Raw genomic sequence first — 18,591 nt, forward strand, 5'->3', positions numbered from 1 at the left:
GCTGACCTACCTCAACTGCAATTTTCACATCAGGACAATTTGCACACTAAGTTCTTTTGCACATTAAGCTCCTTTGTACATCCTTTTACATTGACAACTGCATACCTCACTTTTCTTCATTTACATATTTTGTACTTATTTATTTATCGTTCTCTATTTTTTTATCCTTATTTTTACCTTATTTATCTTGTTCCTTCAACCCTACCTAACTTGGCATTTGCGTATGGACAGCAAAGGAAGAATTTAATTGCACAGAGAAATGCTATTTCTTCTGTACACATGACAATAAACACTTTGAATCTTGAAACCATTCACACGCTGATCTCCAATGCCACCGCTAGGGGTCGCTAACGCGGGGAAGGTTTTAAAGCATTAAAAGAAGAAGGCAAACCACATTGCGCAGGCGTACACCACGTACACCGATGCATCCATAGCATCGAGCTCTCTTGGCTGGATTGCTAACGGTCTGTCAGGTATCACACATTGGGCTTGAAGGGGGAAGAGCAGCGGTGGAGAAGAAGGGCGACCTAAGCGCCGCTACGAAATGGCCGGGCAACAGTTCCAGTACGATGACAGCGGCAATACCTTTTTCTATTTCCTAACGTCCTTCGTCGGACTTATTGTGATCCCGGCCACATATTACCTCTGGCCCCGGGATCAAAATGCTGGTAAGGCCTGACTGTGTGGCTCAGTGCTAACTGAGCTAACTTAACTGTCTAACTTAACATGAAGTTTTCTGGCGGTATTTTGGCTCGTATACGGCTACCAGCTGGCCACGATTTAGCCTCCATTTGGGTCTACCCCCAGGAGCTTTGCAGTGAAACCCAGCGACACAGGCGCCTGGAAACATGAGCTAACAGCACAGCTAAAACACCAAAAGCCAGCGTCACTCTGGCACGCGCTTAAGCTTTCCTTTGCGCTTTTATTGACCTCCTCTTGATAGCTCCCTATCTTAGCGAGACTCTATGCTAGTCCACAGAATGCAGCCAGCATAAGCTGTTATATAAGTTATGGTAGCAAACTTTATGCAGCTGGTCTACTGGGAGTAGCTGACTGGGAGAATCTGACTGGCAGGTAAACCGGTTATCGTAGTGACCTCAGATAATTTATGGAAGTTAATAAACACAGAGCCACTAAACTCATAAAATCATTATTTGTCCATCTTCTGCAATAGGATTGAAGATGGAGAAATACAAAATTCGAGCTGATTGAAGTAAACAACATTAATAAACCCTCCCCCTGGCACAGTAGTGGCTCTGTGCAGCCAGGCAATCTCACTGAATTGTTGCATTGTTGTTATGCATACTGATTGTGGCTGTTTTCATACTGCTAATGTGCTTCCTCTTGTCTCAGAACAACTGCGCCTAAAGAGCCTACGGAGGGTGCACGGCAGGTGTCTGTGGTATCGGCTCAGGTTGATGAAGTCGCAGCAGAGCATCGTGCCAACACTAAAGTGAGTCTGCTGAATTGAACTTTGGGTTTGTACTTATAGTAGCTCGTCCCACACGTGCTTTTCTTGTTGTTTGGTGGATTTCCTCAGCTTCCCTTTCTAAAGAATTTTTCTGGAGGTAACATCTATGAAAGCGAATTTATAACTGGTTTGAGACTTCAGTTATGAATGGGACTCTATCGTGCGTTACACCGAAGCCATAAGAAGTTTTAGCTTGAAGTCCTTCATAACACTATCTTTGTATTCTTTACAGGGAAGATTCACGGATGTAGTGAAGGTGGAATTCAGAGGGTTGGTGTGGAAGCTAGGGCTAGGGTGACATGGAGGCATATGATTTGCTTTGGTGACCGCTAAAGGGACCAGCTGAAAGAGGATCACGACTTGCATATAAATATGTTGACTTATATTTGGACAACACTTCCTGGACAGTATAATAACAAGCTTGCATGCTTGGTTGTTTGCCTGCTTGTTGAACGTCACATCGCTGCTGTTATTTAGGATTGACTAACCCAAGCTGTTAACACTGTGATCACTCAGACATCGTCTCGATACTGTACCTGTTTCTGACAGCATATAGATTCACTCCGATGGTTTATCCAGCTTGACACAGAATGTGTTGCGGTATATGTTATGGTCAGACTGAATATTCTCTTTCTGCATGCGTATAAGAACTTGCTTTTGGCATGAGTGCAGTTTCTGTTGTTTGCATGTGACTTGTGCTGTGGCTGTAAACATTTAGCTGCACTGCTTAACATTTATCTTAACATCACCCTGTCTTCTAAGAGCTGTTTATTCGCTCTGCGTGGTTTAACAGCTTCTTACTCCCACTTACTCCTCTCTCGCGCCTTCACTAGACCCACATCCTGTATTTACGCCCAGTATTTAACAACTGGCATTTATAAAGCCTTCCCTTGCTTGGCTGCTCTTCGTACAGAAGACGGTGGAAGCACACAGCTTGTTTACCGAGGTGGAAAAAATCAAAGCGATCATCTCAGCCTCACTCTCAAAATCTCAGTATCTGTTTCCCTCTCACAAGTGTATCATCGGGATCGTGTTTATTATAAGAATCCATCATGTATTTCTCTGGTTGAGCAACTCAGACAACTCTGGCTAGTGAGCTGTCGTCATGGCAACAGATGCTGCAGAGCAGGCCACAGGTTTTTGTCATTGTCATGGTAACAAGTTCAACTTCAACGCATAAATATTAAACAAACAACAATGTCAGAACGTGGCATGTCCTTGTGTTTGGATGTGTTGGGTTGAAATTTGCTTTTAGTGTTTCAAATTATGATAGAATGTTTGTAGCTTTAAATGGTAAAGATCATTTCAGTTGCAGTGTTATATTAATGTGGATCTAGTCATTGGAAGTGTTTCTGAAAATGACAGATGTCTCATGTTGGCTCTATAGCCCAGATGTTTATTCATGTTTCCTGTTTGTGTGCTGACATTTTCAGGAAAGCAGCCTTGTTATTTGGGTGGCTCGTGTTTTTGCTGTTGGCCTACAAGGTGTCTAAGCTGGACAGAGAGTACCAGGAGTATAATCCATATGAAGTCCTCAGCTTGGACCCGGTAAACACACACAAAACAAATGGTTTATTGCAAAGCCACTGAAGTCCTTAATGTTACATTTTTATTTTTTGTATTACTTCCACATCTCACTCAAGCTCAAAACGTGTCTTTCTGGATTTCTGGGACTTCTCAGTCTTCTTTAAATTAGGGCTGATTGTCTTTGTTACCTACATTACATGTGGTGTATTTGTGTTTCAGGGTGCATCGCTGTCAGAAATCAAGAAGCAGTACCGTGTACTGTCACTCAAGTATCACCCCGACAAAGGTGGCGATGAGGCCACATTCATGAGAATTGCTAAGGCTTATGCTGCGTAAGTATCATTGTGGTTTTGACTTTGTTCATGCCAGCCAGATTACATCTTCTAGCCCAGAGTTCTAGGTTGATCAAATAATCTGTTTTTTGTTTTTTTTCCCCCCCTGCAGTCTAACCAATGAACAGTCAAGGCAGAACTGGGAAATGTATGGAAACCCTGACGGCCCAGGAGGTAAGTGAAGCTTCTCTAATGCACACCAGTTTAATGCATTGGTGCACCTTCTCCAGTGATGCTGGTGAAACAGTTACCTGTTAACTTGTAGTAAATCATTTGAAACAGCACAGTCCAGTAAGAGCAGGGATGATACGAAAAATAGTTTGCTCCACTTTCACACACACTCTTTGTCTGTGCAGCTCCACTAATAGAATGAAAGCACACTTTTGGATTTCGTAAGTGGAGTTTTCTAGTTTTAGTTTTTTGAGGAGGCTTGGCTGCATGCAGACAAACAGAGAGGAGAGCAAAAAAGAGACTTTGTGCTATCTTTAAACAGTCACATCATCTGAAAACAACTTGACTTTTTATTAGCTTTTTAAAACTGTATCCGGATTTGTACACAATTATGATGCACAGAACAGGAAGTCTTGATCCATTATCTATTCTCTAGACATTCCGGCCACACCTGAAGCCCCAGAAAATTAAACCGTTGCCTCGAGTGTCTGAGTCATCAGACTAGCTGATTACTTCGATACTGCCTTCACTGAAGATCAATTTTCAACATGGTAGAACAAGATTGTGATTAGATTACAGGTTGTCCCAACAGATTCCCTGCCAACTTTGCATTCAGTTACTGAGCATCCAAATCATTTCCACACTGCAGAGTCATCTTCACCTGCCATTCTGTCTTCTGTTTGCTATTCAAGTTGCACATCAGGGATCAGTAGTGCACCCAGTGAGCATCACTCTCATTGTGTCACTACCAGCCATGGTAGACGTGGTGTAGAAAAGTTTAAATGAGCTGATTATACTGTTTCATATGCCAAATTTAGATCATCAACAACACAGTATCATTAGATTGCTCACCCTTACAAGTAATGTGCGACACAGAGGAGTGCTTTTGCAGAAAGATTGCTTTCAGCATGTATAAAGGGAATTTTCCTGTTTAATTCCATTGCCTCTTATGTCTCCCTTTTCTAGCAACCAGCTTTGGCATTGCCCTGCCTGCCTGGATTGTTGACCAGAAGAACTCAATGCTGGTATTTGTCCATTATTTCATTGTAGAGTTAACTGATAAATCTCATTTGTGATTTTTATTTTTTCTTAATAACAGAGAGCCCCTATATTCCAAAAAACCATACTTTATTTTAAAAAAAACAACACTATGCGGGCTATTGTAGATCAAATTGAAAGACTTGGTTGGATCGAACTGCTTTATTTTCATTTTATAGGTGCTGTTGGTGTATGGACTTGCCTTTATGGTTATCCTTCCTGTTGTTGTGGTAAGTGTTCATCATGATTTCATATGGAAATAAAAGCCTTGTATTGTTATAATCTGTGTTTCTCATACTGGTTGTTCTTTTTCTTTGTACTTTAGGGGACATGGTGGTACCGCTCAATCCGATACAGTGGAGACCAGATCCTCATCAACACTACCCAGCTCTTTATGCATTTCATGTGCAAGACACCGAATATGAACATGAAACGTGAGTTTCTGGTTCACATATTCGGAAGTTCTGTAGCATTGCACATGCTTTACTTTATTCAGCAAAGGTTATGTTGATATAAATTCTGTCTTCTTCCTGATTGCATTAACAAATTGTAATTTTGGCTGACTCTGGCCTCCAGGGTTAATCATGGTGTTGACGGCAGCACTCGAATTCGATCCTCGCAACAATAAAGAAGCAACCATAAGACCCACAGACAACGTTGAAGTGCCGCAGGTAAAAACAGAAGTTTGCTTGTGTGAAAGAAGCTTCATAAGAGAAGAAACTTGGTTTGAGGGGGGTGTTATGTCCAGATGTTGTTTTTGAGATGGAAGTTTTGGAGATGAGGAAGGAAAAGAGCGTTCTCATTGCGATTTTATTTCCTGTGTGATTGAAGTTCATTGCCAGTAACCCAGAATTCAGCACGCAACGTGGAAGATGATATTTTTGTACAGTACAGTATGTTATAATGACTGCCTCCCAACTCTCCCATAGTTGATCCGTGAATTAGGAAATATCAATGTGAAGAAGAAGGAGCCTCCGTTCTACTATCCCTACAGTCTGAAGGCCAGGGTGTTGGTGTTAGCTCACTTGGCCCGCATGGACGTGTCTGAGGAATTAGAGGAAGGTAGGACACATGCTGAATGATACTCACTGGAATTTTACATTTTTACTAATTATGCTTGTTTAATTATTTTATTAAAAAAAGAAGTCTTCAAGTAGATCTGGCCTAGTTGTTCAAAAGATTAATGAAGCCTCATTTATCAGGAGCTAATAAATGAGGCTTCATCTTAGAATAGAATATAACACAAATAATAATATATCCTTTTCTACATCAGATAAACAATGCAGCGCTTCATTCAGTGCTTTTGATAAATTTCACTGGCTCTTTAAATAAAATGTTGTATGTTTCTGTTCCAGATCAGAGGTTTGTGGTGAAAAAGACTCCAGCGCTTCTCCAGGAGATGATCAATGTGGGCTGTCAGCTTATTTTTATGGCCAACAGCAGAGGTTTGCATATATACTACACATTATTACAGCTCTTTGACTACTGTTATACATTTTTTTTTTTTTTTTAGTTCTATTGGTGCTACCAACATCATGAAATCTTTGTATACTTTTCCATAAATGCTAATGTCTCTCCTCAGGTTTCAGTGCTCCTCGCTTGGTGACCATAGAGAACTGTATGAAATTGACCCAGATGATAGTGCAGGGCCTGAAGGAGTCAAAGTCACCGCTGCTGCAGCTGCCTCACTTTGAAGAGGAGCACCTCCGATACTGCATTTCTAAAAAGGTATCTAACGAAAGTTTGCATGTGCCCGCATACTGTGTGTAATATAATGGGAGATAAAGATGTTTTATGGTCGACAGGTCACGTATTCTCTCACTGCCATCCTCTTCCTCCTCCCTACTTTAGTATAAGGTGCGAACCCTCCAGGACTTGGTGAGTCTGAAGGACTCCGACAGACGAAACATGCTGCGTTTCCTTGGAGAGGAGAAGTACGACGAGGTCATGGCTGTGCTGGCCAGCTTCCCTCACATCACCATGGATATCAAACTGCAGGGTCAGTCCTTAAAAACACACTTTGTTTGTTCATAGCAGACCTTTGATAGTCTGATCTGCTGTTTGTTTTTTTTTGTTTTTTTTTTTAAAACAGACTGTTCTCTGGCCATTAGTGCTGTATATCCATTAACCTCCTAAGAAACGAACTCTTTCATGGCATGCATTTTTAATTTCTCTTTGCTATTTGGGCTGATTGGGATCTGATGAATGTAAAAACAAAGAATTACTTGATTTTTTTTTTACCTGATTTTTGTTTCTGAGAAAAATGAGATCCACATTCGTTTTAAATTTTGATAGAACAGTGACAGCATAATGTCCTGGTAAGTGGATATCAGGCCCTTGTAGAGTAACATTTAGTATTTTGGTCTAGACAACCCAAAATGCGATGTCCACATATGTGGACGCCAGGTCCTAGGAGGTTAATGTTGCTTTGGTGTGAGTTGCTCATTTTTTAAATTTATTTATTTATTGGATGTGTTGGATGTAAATATGGAACTGTGCACACCCCAAGTGTGAGGAAATGCCATTGTTACTGAACAAATCTTGTTGTGCGGAGTTTCATGTAGGAACCTTTTCTTTCTACCAAACTACAACTGCCAACAGTATCACTGTGCAGAGTCAAGCATCTGTCTACCTGTGACAAGAGGCTCATGCTTGTGGCAGTGTGACAGGCTGTAGATGTTGTCATGTCTTGTGGGGGCCTCAGGGGAATGGGAGGCTGTAACCGGAAAGGGGGGGGGAGTGTAACATAAACTCACTGACCACTTTAATAGAGACATCTTGTGAGCATTGGTTTGGACTCCTTCATCCTTTAGAACTGACTTAACGCTTCATGTCATTGACTCAATGCTGGGCTGCACATTCATGATGCTCCTTTTCACAATCTCAATGGTGTTCTGTTGGTTTTAGGTCTGCTCGGTCAACTCATTGTTATACTTAGTAAAGAAATTTGAGATTATTTAACCTTTGTGACATGGTGTGTTGTCCTGCTGGAAGTAGACGTCAGGAGATGGGTACACTATGATCATACAGGGTGGACATGGTGAGCAACAATAGGAGGCTGTGGTGTCTAAACAATGTTCAGCTTGTGCTAAGGGCCCTAAAGTGTGGCAAGAAAATATCCCCCTGCACCATTACACCACCAGCAGCAGCATGCGTCCATACTTTTGTGTTATTTACAGCAAATCCCAACCCTAACATCTGCATTGCGCAGCAGAAGCAGAGGCGAATCAGGCCATGCAACATTTTTCCAATCTTCTATTAGCCCATTTTGCTGAGCCTGTGCAGGCTGTGTAGCTGCAGTTGTCTGTTTTTGGCTGACAAGAGTGGCACCCTTGGTCTCTTTTTTTTTTTTGCTATCGCTCATCAGCTTCAAGGTTCAGCGTGTGTGGTGTGTTGAGAGAAGCTCTTCTGCATACCTTGCTTGTAACGGGTGCTTTATTTGAGTTACTGTTGCCATCCTATCAGCTCAAAGCAGTCTGGTCATTGTCCTCTGACCTCGGGCATCAACAAGGCAATTTCTCCAGGAGAACTGCCACTCACTGGATATTTCCTGTTTTTCAAACCATTCTCTGTAAATCCTAGAGAGTGCTGTGCATCTGATCTGAAATACTCAGACTTGCCTGTCTGGCACTAACAAAGTCACTTAAATCACCTTTATTCACTAATTCTGATGCTCAGTTTGACCATACATGCCCAAATCTACTGAGTTGCTGCAATGTAATCAGCTGATAGAATATTTGCATTCATGAGCAGTTAAACAGGTGTACCTAACAAAGTGGATATCGAATATTTGTATATTTTCTCATTTTGGTAAATGTTTCTAAAGCTGATGCTTACAAAACTGACATAAAAAACAAGGAAGATGCATAATTACACTACAGGGTAGGGGAAAAATATGTTACTTTGATTTCGACTTCAGTTTCATGTTACTGTAGATGTGGAAGATGGATTAATGAAGAAAAATTATGGTTGTTTCTGTATGGCTGTAAGAAGAAGCATTGTAAGCTTTAGTCCGGTTTGGCTGAACTGCTGATCATTTAGAGTTTTATCTTTTGGCACAAGTGTGTACATTATGTTTTTCTGTGTTCAACTTTTAGACATTAATGTTTTTGGGTTTGTTTTTTTTGCAGTCCTTGATGACGAAGACAGTAGTAACATCACGGCAGGCTCAATCGTCACAGTAACCGTCACCTTAAACAGGAAACGGATGGCGGTAAGAAATGTTTCCGTGTGACTCAACACCTACGTAATACTTGACGTAACAATAAGTTACTAGAAAGCAGGTTCTGCTGCCTTGCACATGCACTACTGTGGATCACCATTAGAGTGCACTGTTGACTGAAAACATGGCTGGATAGCATCAGTTAACTCTGCTTGTTGATGTGTGTGTAGGACATGTTTGAACAAGAGCAAGAGCCAGTGCCGTGTCAAGGAGATGAGACTGCCACTACAGAGGAAGCGGTAAGATCACACATGCAGAAACTATTTCGGCTCAGTTTATGTTCAGTTTGCTTGGGCAACTTAAAAGCTGTAAAAGTTTAATGGTTCAAAGAATCATGTTCACGTTTTTTTTTTTTTGTGTGTCTGATCTGAAGCAAGGAGACACAAGTAAAGCCAAAACCAAAGTGTGGCAGAACAAGAATAAAGGGGCTAAAAAGACAGCCAAGTCCAAGAAGAAAAAGTTAACCAAGAAGAAAGCCACTCCTGCTCCTGCCAAAAACAAGCAGGCCAATGGCACCGTGGCAGGAAATGTAAGCAGCCACTCACTCAGTTAGTTACACCTGAATTAAACTAACACCAGCATCCACCTACTGTCAGATGATTATTTAAAACAACAGTGCTTTCAGCATAACTTTTCATTATTGATACTGGTGTCGCAGGAAGCCGCAACAACAACAACAACAGCAGCAGCAACTGTGGCGACAAAGGAGGAAGATGATGATGGGTCAGACAAAGGCAGCGAGTCAGACGAGGGCGAAGCCAACAAGGATTCTCCAAGCGAAAGAGACGAAGACAGCGACAAACAGAGCGACACAGAAGTCGACGAGATGGCTGGCGACGACGAGGAGGTCAGAGAACGTTAATCGGATGCATATGTCATTCGTAGGTTTAGCAGCAGGAGCTTTATCACTTAAAAGCCTATAGTGTTAAGGTCCAGCTGATAAATGGAAGGGAAAGGCTCTATCCAATCTAACCGTCACTCTTTTCTCCCCTGCCTGTCAGGAGTGGGAAGCGTTGCAACAAAGCATCCAGCGGCGAGAGCGGGCCCTGCTAGAAACCAAGTCAAAGGTGACACACCCGGTCTACAGTCTCTACTTTCCAGAGGAGAAGCAGGAGTGGTGGTGGCTCTACATTGCTGACCGCCGAGAGCATACCCTCGTCTCCATGCCCAGTCACGTGTGCACGCTAAAAGACACAGAAGAGGTGAGATTGCCGCACTAGAATTTTAACTGACACACAGGAAGTGAGCGTGCGCCTGTGCCAGATGACTCTTTGGAGAATTTGGGATCTTTTCATAGAAATAATTTGACGCGGTGACTTCATGGTCGATAATTTACACTTAATTAATCAGCACAATTGTTATTTTAAATTGTATGATTTTATATTTTATATTGTTGTTGTTTTTAATTAAAAAAGTAGAAATGTACACGATCATCAGATCCAGCACTGTACAGTCAGTTCATTGTTTGTATCAAAATACTTTGTGAATATCGTTTGGATTACACAGTAATGCATGTGAGGTAAAAAGGTCTTAATAAGTTAGTGTGTGCTTATGTTTCTTGTAACCCCTTGCACATGCTGTTGCTAAGCAACCCTTTGCACTTGTGTCACTTGTCATTATTTCCTCAGAGTAGTGTGTGTCTGTGTTTGTTTTGCACAATTTGCACCACTGATCCTGGTGCTCAGCAGCACCAGCACAGACTGATGTGAAGGTAAAAGCTTAACAAGGCCGTTTTTAAGCGTGCATGACTGGCCACCCCCGCTCTCAAGGATGGTAATAAGAGGCGTTGCAGGTCACTGTCAAGAAATCCATTAGCCTGTCACTTCAGCAGTTCCTTCTGTTGTTTCTCGCTGCATGACTGTTAATACGCCGTGCTTTCATCTCTGGCCAGGACAGTTAATAGTGGCTATGATCACAGCTCATTCTCTGCTCGCACGCTGAATAATAATTAGGTTCATTGTGCTCGTAATGAGCTGTTTTCCATATGTAATTGCGCAACATAGTAATCATAGCCTGAGGCAATGTTGGTCTAATATTTACAGTTGGACCCCATCATCGTGCGGCAGTTCATTTGTAATTACCTACCACGCTGTGGCCCTCTGCTGCTAGATGATTGTACATCATTGGTGACAGCAGATTGCAGAAGTTTATAATATTCACAGCGTTTGTCCTTTGCCTCCTTTTGGTGCTTGCATTAGTGGTTTCTATGGGGATGGAAACAGGTCTGCTTTGTTTACATGGAGACTATTGTATTTTCGCATCAATCGCAGGATTTTGGCCACAATCCAGCATTGCAGCTATAATTAATACATAAAACAATAGTGCTCGGAGTCATACAGTTATATACTGCACATTGAAGGCTTCTGTGATTAGATTTGGTTAAAGGGAGTTTTAATCTCTCTTTTACACCATCAAATCAAGAAACATGAAATTAACGTGTGTGTGTGTGTGTGTGTGTGTGTGTGTGTGTGTGTGTGTGTGTGTGTGTGTGTGTGTGTGTGTGTGTGTCTCTCTCCATGGGTTTTTTTTTTTTCCAGGTGGAGCTCAAGTTTTCAGCCCCCTCCAAAACGGGCAACTACCAATATTCTGTTATCCTTCGTTCTGATTCCTACCTAGGACTGGACCAGATCAAACCACTCAAGGTGTGTGTGTGTGTGCCTTTTTATTAGTGTGTGTGTGTGTGTGTGTGTAAATAGGGGGGCCTTCAGTCAGCCAATCAGTTCAAATTGTCCGGGATATGATGGGTTTTCGCTACCAAAGTGGCTGGAATAATAAACCCACCAGCTGCAGCCAAATGTAGCTGAGGCTCACTGAACAATGGTATTGATTGCTGCCAAGATGTTAGGAATGAGGGTATTGACTGCTAGCCAGAAGCAATATGATTTGTATTGTTGTAGGCAGTGCACTTTAAGTGCACTTAAGGTTTGGTGTTTCTTCTACCGGTCAAGAATTTATTTATTTCATAGCTGCTCACCTTTATCTAAAAATGCAGGATCTTCAAATCAATGTTATTCAAATTAGACTTGAACCTAGTATGTGATTGGTTTCATTCTGAAAGCATGTGGTGCTTGCAGTGGGAAAAAATGTCAATGCCAATGTCGTACAGACATACTATAAAATGACTTGTTTAGTACCTAATTTTCATCCAGTATTTGGATGTGTATTTAGATGTTCTACACAAAAAAATGTGTAGAACATCTTTGAATGGGGATTCTGGTTAGCACTACATCTTTTATATATATTTTTCAATGACCTTGTGTTATATGAAAGTTTGTCAGCCATTGTCAGTGGCCGATAGCGCTTCTGCAGGCAGAGAGGAGGTTATCCATAATAACCATAAAGCACAACATGTGGGCCAAGCACTAAATGCATAAATTAAATGATGCACTGGTGAGAAAGAGTTAAAACACTTGCAGGCTCTTTACTAGAGCCTAACACAAAGAGAATTTTTAAGACTAATATATTTAAAAAATCAGATATATTGGAGAATATATACTCTATATTGCCAAAAGTATTAGCATGCGGACTTCTAACAACATTTTTTTAAAAACAACAAAAAATAGGGGGTCACTCTCACGAGCTCACAGTGTTTTGATACAGTGATGGCACAAGTCCATTCGTGAAATTTAATCACTACTAAATATTCCAGTCAGCTGTTAGTGGTTTTATAACAAAGTGGAAACGACTGGGAAAGACAGCCACTTAAAATCAGAGCGAGGTCAGATAATTAGTTGGCTTAGTGTTAATTTACTTAACAGCAGATATAATACTGACTCTGATAGATCAGCAAATATTGGCTGATAAACTTCATACATTACACCAATATTTTTAGCTGCTTACTTGCCACAAGGGGTCGCCACAGCAGGTAACTGGAATTAAACCAGCAACCTTTTGCTTAATTGACATTTTAAATGCCGTAAACCAGGAACCGCTGCTGTACATTTCCTAGATTCCCATGTGATCCTTAACATTTCATGTAGGTGCACAGGTCATTTTTCCCAGTATTGTGTTACAATATTTCCTTATCAGTTTTCCAAGAGCATCTTAAGTCATATTGAGGCACATGCTAGCATTTGTAATAATCTACAAATCACCTTAAATAATATGCACAGACTTGAAAGTGTTAATTGCAATGATGATAACACAAGTGCTTTGTGTTTGTGCAGTTGGAGGTCCACGAGGCCAAGGCCATTCTGGACAACCACCCGCAGTGGGACATCCCCGACACAGAGGAGGAGGAGGAGGAGCAAGAGGACAGCGACGGCATCGAGGAGAGTGAAGATGACGATGAGGACAACGACTGAGCGCGTGCGTACGCGCTCAGCCCTCCCCTCCCTCCTCCCTTTACCCTCTCATGGACTTGGCCACACATTCACTGCTGACCCCGCTCAAGCCAGAAAGCAGTCAGTGAGGAGCAGCGAAGCCACAAACACTCACAGAGTCACCGGGGACAGTTTCTACACACAGAGCCCTCCTCCATTTAACCTTTGCAAAGTCATGGACTGTGACCTGAACCCCGACACCCCGAAATTCTCTTTTCTACAGAGACTTGTTTATTCACTTTCCGCTGCTGGCGGAAGAGAATTCTGTGAATACTAACAGGCCTGTTGTGTGTGTGTGTGTGTGTGTGTTTGTGAGCGGGTGTGCGTGCGAGTGCGTCAATGGTATGTAACCTTGTGTCTTTGTACAGGTATGGCAAATGGACACACTGTGGACTGGAGGACCTATTGTTAGAATTCTAATTATTATTATTATATTGGCTCTTTTCTTCTTTTCTTGACAGGGAGTGGGGATGTATAACCGCCAATTCCATCTGCAAAATTAAAAATGCTGATCTCCGTATGGAAATCATTCTCAACACACTTTGCTCCTGTTTTTAATAATGCTCAGCACCAATGTTTTCCACAGCAGTGATGCTTTCTATTGTACATTTATACTGCAGAAGCACGAAGTTCAGTCCTGCTTTTGGACGTCGCAACCAAGTCAGCCATTTGGGATATTTACTTACTTCCACTGTCAAATCAGCCATTCGTTTGTCCGTACACGTATTTTTGACAGAGATCTCCACAGATGGATGCTGATCTGCAGCCAGTCCTGTAAGTGATGCCCCTTCTCCCCGCGTGATTCACTTTAAAATGTTTTTTATTTTTCTGAAAGAGAAGACGGTTGATTGAAAGCAGGTGGAGCTCGAGTTGAAATGTGATCTCAAATGTAACTGGAGGGGAAGCTGAACAAAACTTGCAGTGTTAGGGTTTGTTTGAATGAGTCATCTTTTAGTTTAACACTAAAAGGTGTGTCTTCGGTCTTTTTTGGGGATAAGATACTGATGTCAAAATATATATAAATGTATTAGAGAGAGAGCGTTACATATTTACTTACCTTATCTCAATCTTTTTTCCTTTTTTTTTTTTTTTTTTTTTTTTTTTTTTTTTTGCTGCACATTCCAGTGTGTACTCCTTGTCTGAAAAAGGCCTTACGAATACAACTAAAATACTGCAACATACAAGTCCTTGGGTGCTATGCACCACTGGTTCCTGAGAGAGAAGTAAAAAAAATTTTCTTGTGTAAGAATCTTTAGTGTTGGTTTTCTTTTTCTTTTTATTTGATAACCTGTAGCTCATAAGTATTGGGATACATATCACTGATTTTGTCATCACAATACCTCCCATAAGTACAGTTATTTTGCAGTTGTATGTGCATTGTGAGTGTAAAAGTGAGTATGATATCCCCGTTAGAGAGACACACACAGCGCTCATCTGGGGAAAAAAACTGTTAAACTTGCTTTTTGTTTTTTTTCTTAAGCAGAACAGGCTTAGGTTTGCAGTTACTGGCATGTCAGATTGAGTAGTTTGGGGTTTTTTTTAACCAAACCTGGGAGTTTTCCATTTTTCTGAGGCACACAGAGCAGCTCAGGCTCCCACTTTCATTGATAATTTTTCCGTTAATCATGTAATACATAAATGTGTGTCCGGTTTTGTTGTAATCTAACCTTGATTTTTACATATGTTAGACTTTGGGAAGGAAAAAAAAAAGAACAGAGCTACTTTGAGTAATTCTGTGGGCTCTTGCTGTATCCTGGCAACTTGGCAGTTTCAGTAATGTGTAATCTATCACCACAAATATCCATACAGTTGTGTGGTTTTTTGTTTTGTTTTTTTGTTTATTTTATTATTTTTTTACAGTGCTTACTAGTGTATCATGTCAGTGTGGGAGAGATGAAAGTTTAAGCATGCTCTCCTCGCACCACATACGCATTCACACAATCTCACATGTGCAAACTATACCCATCTGTAGTTGTGTTCAGAGCAGGTGTGCGCTAACAAGTAATATTGTAATCTGAGTATTTATCACTCTGCAATAGAATGTAGCATCAGTGATTTATGCTGTGGGGGGAGAATGCAGTGAGGTAAAATACGCCATCCCACCCATGACAGACCTTATCCAGGCAACTGGCCGGCAAGTTGCCTCAGTTTGGACAAATGACTACCCAATGATTATCTGCCACTTTTGTTTACAAAGGAACTGTCATTGTAAATGAAAAACTATATTATTTGTATTTAAAAATCATTTCAAATAAAATCTTTTAAATGAGCTGGTTTATTATTGTATGCATTGAACAGGATTTAATTTTGTATATATTTATATTTGTAGTATTTGGTCTTAAAAGGAATATTGCGTAACTTATTGCAGATTGACGGTGTTAGCTTTAGCTCAGGTTACTAAATGAACCTGGTAGCTAGAAAGTAAACATGTGACCACTTTATATAACATCATCATTTGCATAATGAAGTGAATATGTAACAAAAATTATGTGAGAATAAAAAGGTGGGCTGAAAGTTTTGTATTTCTTAAGTAAATACAGAAATAAATATATTAATATTAAAACGAAAGTAAACCCAAATGAATTTGAAAGCCAGTTAAACCTAAAATGTCTATAATCAAATAAGGGCTTCATTTATTGTCAAACTGTGCATTTATTATGATAATTTTCGTACATTTGTCGGCAGTCTTGGTCCTCTATAAATACACTCCATTTTCAGTGAGTGCCACTTGTTTCTGGAAATGTAACTAGTTACTTTCATATCACTGAAGCACCGAATAGCTCAAATCCTGTGGCCTAAATAACACTTGATCACCAACTGCCACACATACTGGTTTCCTCCTCATAGGAACAGGTGGGAATTCCCTGTCAGTATAATTTGCAAATTTGGAGTCAGTTCTCTATGATAGCATCGTGATTTGGATAATTTCAATATGTAGCCATGTGTAACGGCACTGTGGGGGTAAATTATGGTTACATCAACATGAGCCTGACAGAAGCCTTATGAATATTTAAAGCTACTCAGGCACGTAAAATGTTAATCAAATGACTCATTAGACCCGTGTCGGTTGTTTTTGTCTGGACTGGGCTCACACTCCCGCACTCCATGCCCACCGAGGGGTGTTTTTGTGTTGTCAAAGGGGGCTGAACCTCTTCAGTTTGAGTGCTACTACTTTATTTACCATGCCATCTCTTCCGCTCTCCTGAACCCGATGGAGATAAAACGCAATAGGCAACAGCTTTAAGGCCAGATAGGAAAATTATGCACACCACCAATTCAGTCGCACTTTCCCCCTCAGCTTCCGCCCTGCAGGATCTTTCAACTCCTGTCTCTGAAAAGCATCGGACGGCGCGTTAGGAAGGTGAAGTCTGCCGCTCTGCTTCCCGCCGGCAGCCCACTGAGCTCGCTCGCCTCCCTGCCGCATCTGCAGGGGTGGAACCCGGACTCGTGCCCCCCCCCTCCTTCCCCGGTGTTTGTGCTGCATCTGATGCTCCGCGCACCACCTCTGCACTGTGTGCTCAGCCAGCCTGCTGTGGAGAAATTGATTCCCCGCTGATGAATCAACCGCTTCGACATAGGTAAATAAATCCTACTACAGACTCGACCCTCTCACATCCTGACGTTACTGGACTTAGAGCGCACAAACGCACGGGTGCTAATTTCATTAGTCTAACCTGCAAGGTCAAAATACACTCACACTGGGCCAACAGAGATCCGATAATTATATTAAAGCATTGTTTATTACAGGATCATGCTCCTTTGATTGTCCTTGTATTGGGAAGATAATGATAAACTATATATATATATATATAGCCTGAGTGATATATTTATGGCAAAGTAATTATTTTTCCATCATGCATCACAAAGGTTGATTGCAGTGGGGTGTGGGCCCCCATGTGCCCCCCGATGTGGGCCCCCATGTGCCTACCTTGCAGGGAAACAGCTTTTTTTTAGTGTAAGTGGTAACGCATAGCTCTTCATTTGAATATGCTTTCAGTTATCTGTTAATCCCTTCATCAACTAAAGGAAAGACGTAAGGATGACTGGAAGGAAAGCATCCAGTAATGAAGGCTTCACCTCTGCTGTCATGACTGCCTGAACATCTTGGAGTTTTTCTTTAGGGTTTAAGCCAGGCCAGCTTATCCGACTGAAAATAAAAGTTTAATACGTGGCTGCTTCACTTAGAGAAGCAAAGTCTACAGAGTTTCTCGTGCTGTTCCCTTTTATAAACATGCTGACCCTGAGCTAAAAAAAACAACCTGTACAGCGGTGGGTGGAGAAGCCAGGGAAGCCAGGGTCTGCGATCAATGACAGAAAGTGTAATTAAAGTCGTCATTGTAGCAAATCTCCACTGTGGACTGCTCGAGCTCAGGCTGATGATTTAATGCCTAATTGTTAAAGATTACTTAGTGTTTTAATGGAGTACAGAAGGACATTAAACTCTCAGCTTTTTTAAAAAAATAATGAAAAGATGGTCACTTGTGAAATGCGTTGGGAAATGTAGACATTGTGGTTCTTTAACATTAAATACACTATTTTTTTCATGTATGTGTATATATATATATATATATATATACATATATATATATATACATACATAGTCCAAAATTCCACATTGGCTACCAAAAAAAGCTGGCAACGCTTGGCAGACCTGATAATTATTTTAAAAAGTTATCTTTTGATTTGGTTTTTAAGCTTTTACATTTTCCAAGACAGCAAACCATTATTTAATACACAAACACAATAATCCACTTCTGTTTCTTCTGTCTTATTTTCTGGTGAGATTCACTGGCAAATCAAATAAAATACAGGTACCTTCTTTGAAATTCCACGCTCTTAATTTACATATTCAGTGTTCTTCTTTTGAATATCAAGGCTTTTTGTTCTACCATAACTCATAAGCAATAACGTATTTTGGTATCACAGGGATTCTTTACAAAAAAATATAATCTCAGGCTCCCTGTGTGAAAAAAGTAGTAATTATAATCTTTTTAACTTTTACGTATTAAGCAACCTATTTATGGATGTCTTACTCTGTTAAAATGGATGGGGTGGATTTGCAGTGCAAAGGGATAGAGTGTGACACTCGTAAAGCACGAGCAGCACGTTTGATGATTATGTGCGTGAGCAAAGCCGCAGCCTTTAATCAAAAAAGACCCTTTTTTTAAAAAAAAATCAGAGTCTTTCTGGTGCTTTTTCCATCACTACATGTGTCTCGCTCATGGCTTACCTGAATAAGAACAGCTGTGTGTGTGTGTGTGGTTCTGTCTGTGAGTGTATGATTAAAAAAAAAACAAAAAAATAAACCCAGCAGCTACACTCCTGGCGAAGCTCCAAAACACAATGTTTTGATAGAGTGACAAGGTAAAGCAGCCTGCTGCTCTTATGGGACCCAGATCCTGTAGACAGAAACAGAAGCATTCCCCTGTGTGTGTGTGTGTGTGTGTGTGTGTGTGTGTGTGTGTGTGTGTGTGTGTGTGTGTGTGTGTGTGTGTGTGTGTGTGTGTG

The 18,591-nt window shown here is 41.0% G+C and overlaps 2 protein-coding genes across 4 annotated transcripts in view; both read left to right on the forward strand.

Moving 5' to 3' along the window:
* The first annotated feature begins 376 nt into the window (after positions 1-376).
* On the forward strand, positions 377-13,912 carry sec63 (SEC63 homolog, protein translocation regulator). The gene is made up of 20 exons (XM_005914322.3): positions 377-668; positions 1,354-1,453; positions 2,905-3,019; positions 3,218-3,330; positions 3,443-3,504; positions 4,468-4,526; positions 4,719-4,769; positions 4,865-4,973; positions 5,116-5,210; positions 5,469-5,601; positions 5,895-5,984; positions 6,122-6,267; positions 6,391-6,538; positions 8,670-8,752; positions 8,932-9,000; positions 9,135-9,290; positions 9,420-9,608; positions 9,763-9,963; positions 11,299-11,403; positions 12,928-13,912. The coding sequence occupies exons 1-20, from the start codon at positions 545-547 to the stop codon at positions 13,063-13,065; spliced, it is 2,286 nt and encodes a 761-aa protein (XP_005914384.1). The 5' UTR covers positions 377-544; the 3' UTR covers positions 13,066-13,912.
* Positions 13,913-16,243: 2,331 nt separating this feature from the next.
* The window catches only part of scml4 (Scm polycomb group protein like 4), a 19,717-nt gene continuing 17,369 nt past the window's right edge, over positions 16,244-18,591 (forward strand). The window contains exon 1 of one of the 3 annotated variants that reach the window (XM_042226822.1): positions 16,244-16,661. The gene's annotated coding sequence lies outside the window, so the exon portion shown is untranslated. The remainder of the gene's footprint in view (positions 16,662-18,591) is intronic. The other 2 variants (XM_005914319.2, XM_005914321.2) reach the window with 2 other exon arrangements.

Source organism: Haplochromis burtoni, unplaced genomic scaffold (genome assembly GCF_018398535.1).
Source record: "Haplochromis burtoni strain Fernald_Lab_line unplaced genomic scaffold, NCSU_Asbu1 Contig_8, whole genome shotgun sequence".
Taxonomy (NCBI): Eukaryota; Metazoa; Chordata; class Actinopteri; order Cichliformes; family Cichlidae; genus Haplochromis; species Haplochromis burtoni.

Coding starts and splice junctions, on each gene's coding strand:
- sec63 (XM_005914322.3), top strand. CDS start 545: ATGGCCGGGCAACAGTTCCAGTACGATGACAGCGGCAATACCTTTTTC. Junction 6,268..6,390: donor GATACTGCATTTCTAAAAAG/GTATCTAACGAA, acceptor TCCCTACTTTAG/TATAAGGTGCGAACCCTCCA. Junction 9,609..9,762: donor TGGCTGGCGACGACGAGGAG/GTCAGAGAACGT, acceptor CCTGCCTGTCAG/GAGTGGGAAGCGTTGCAACA.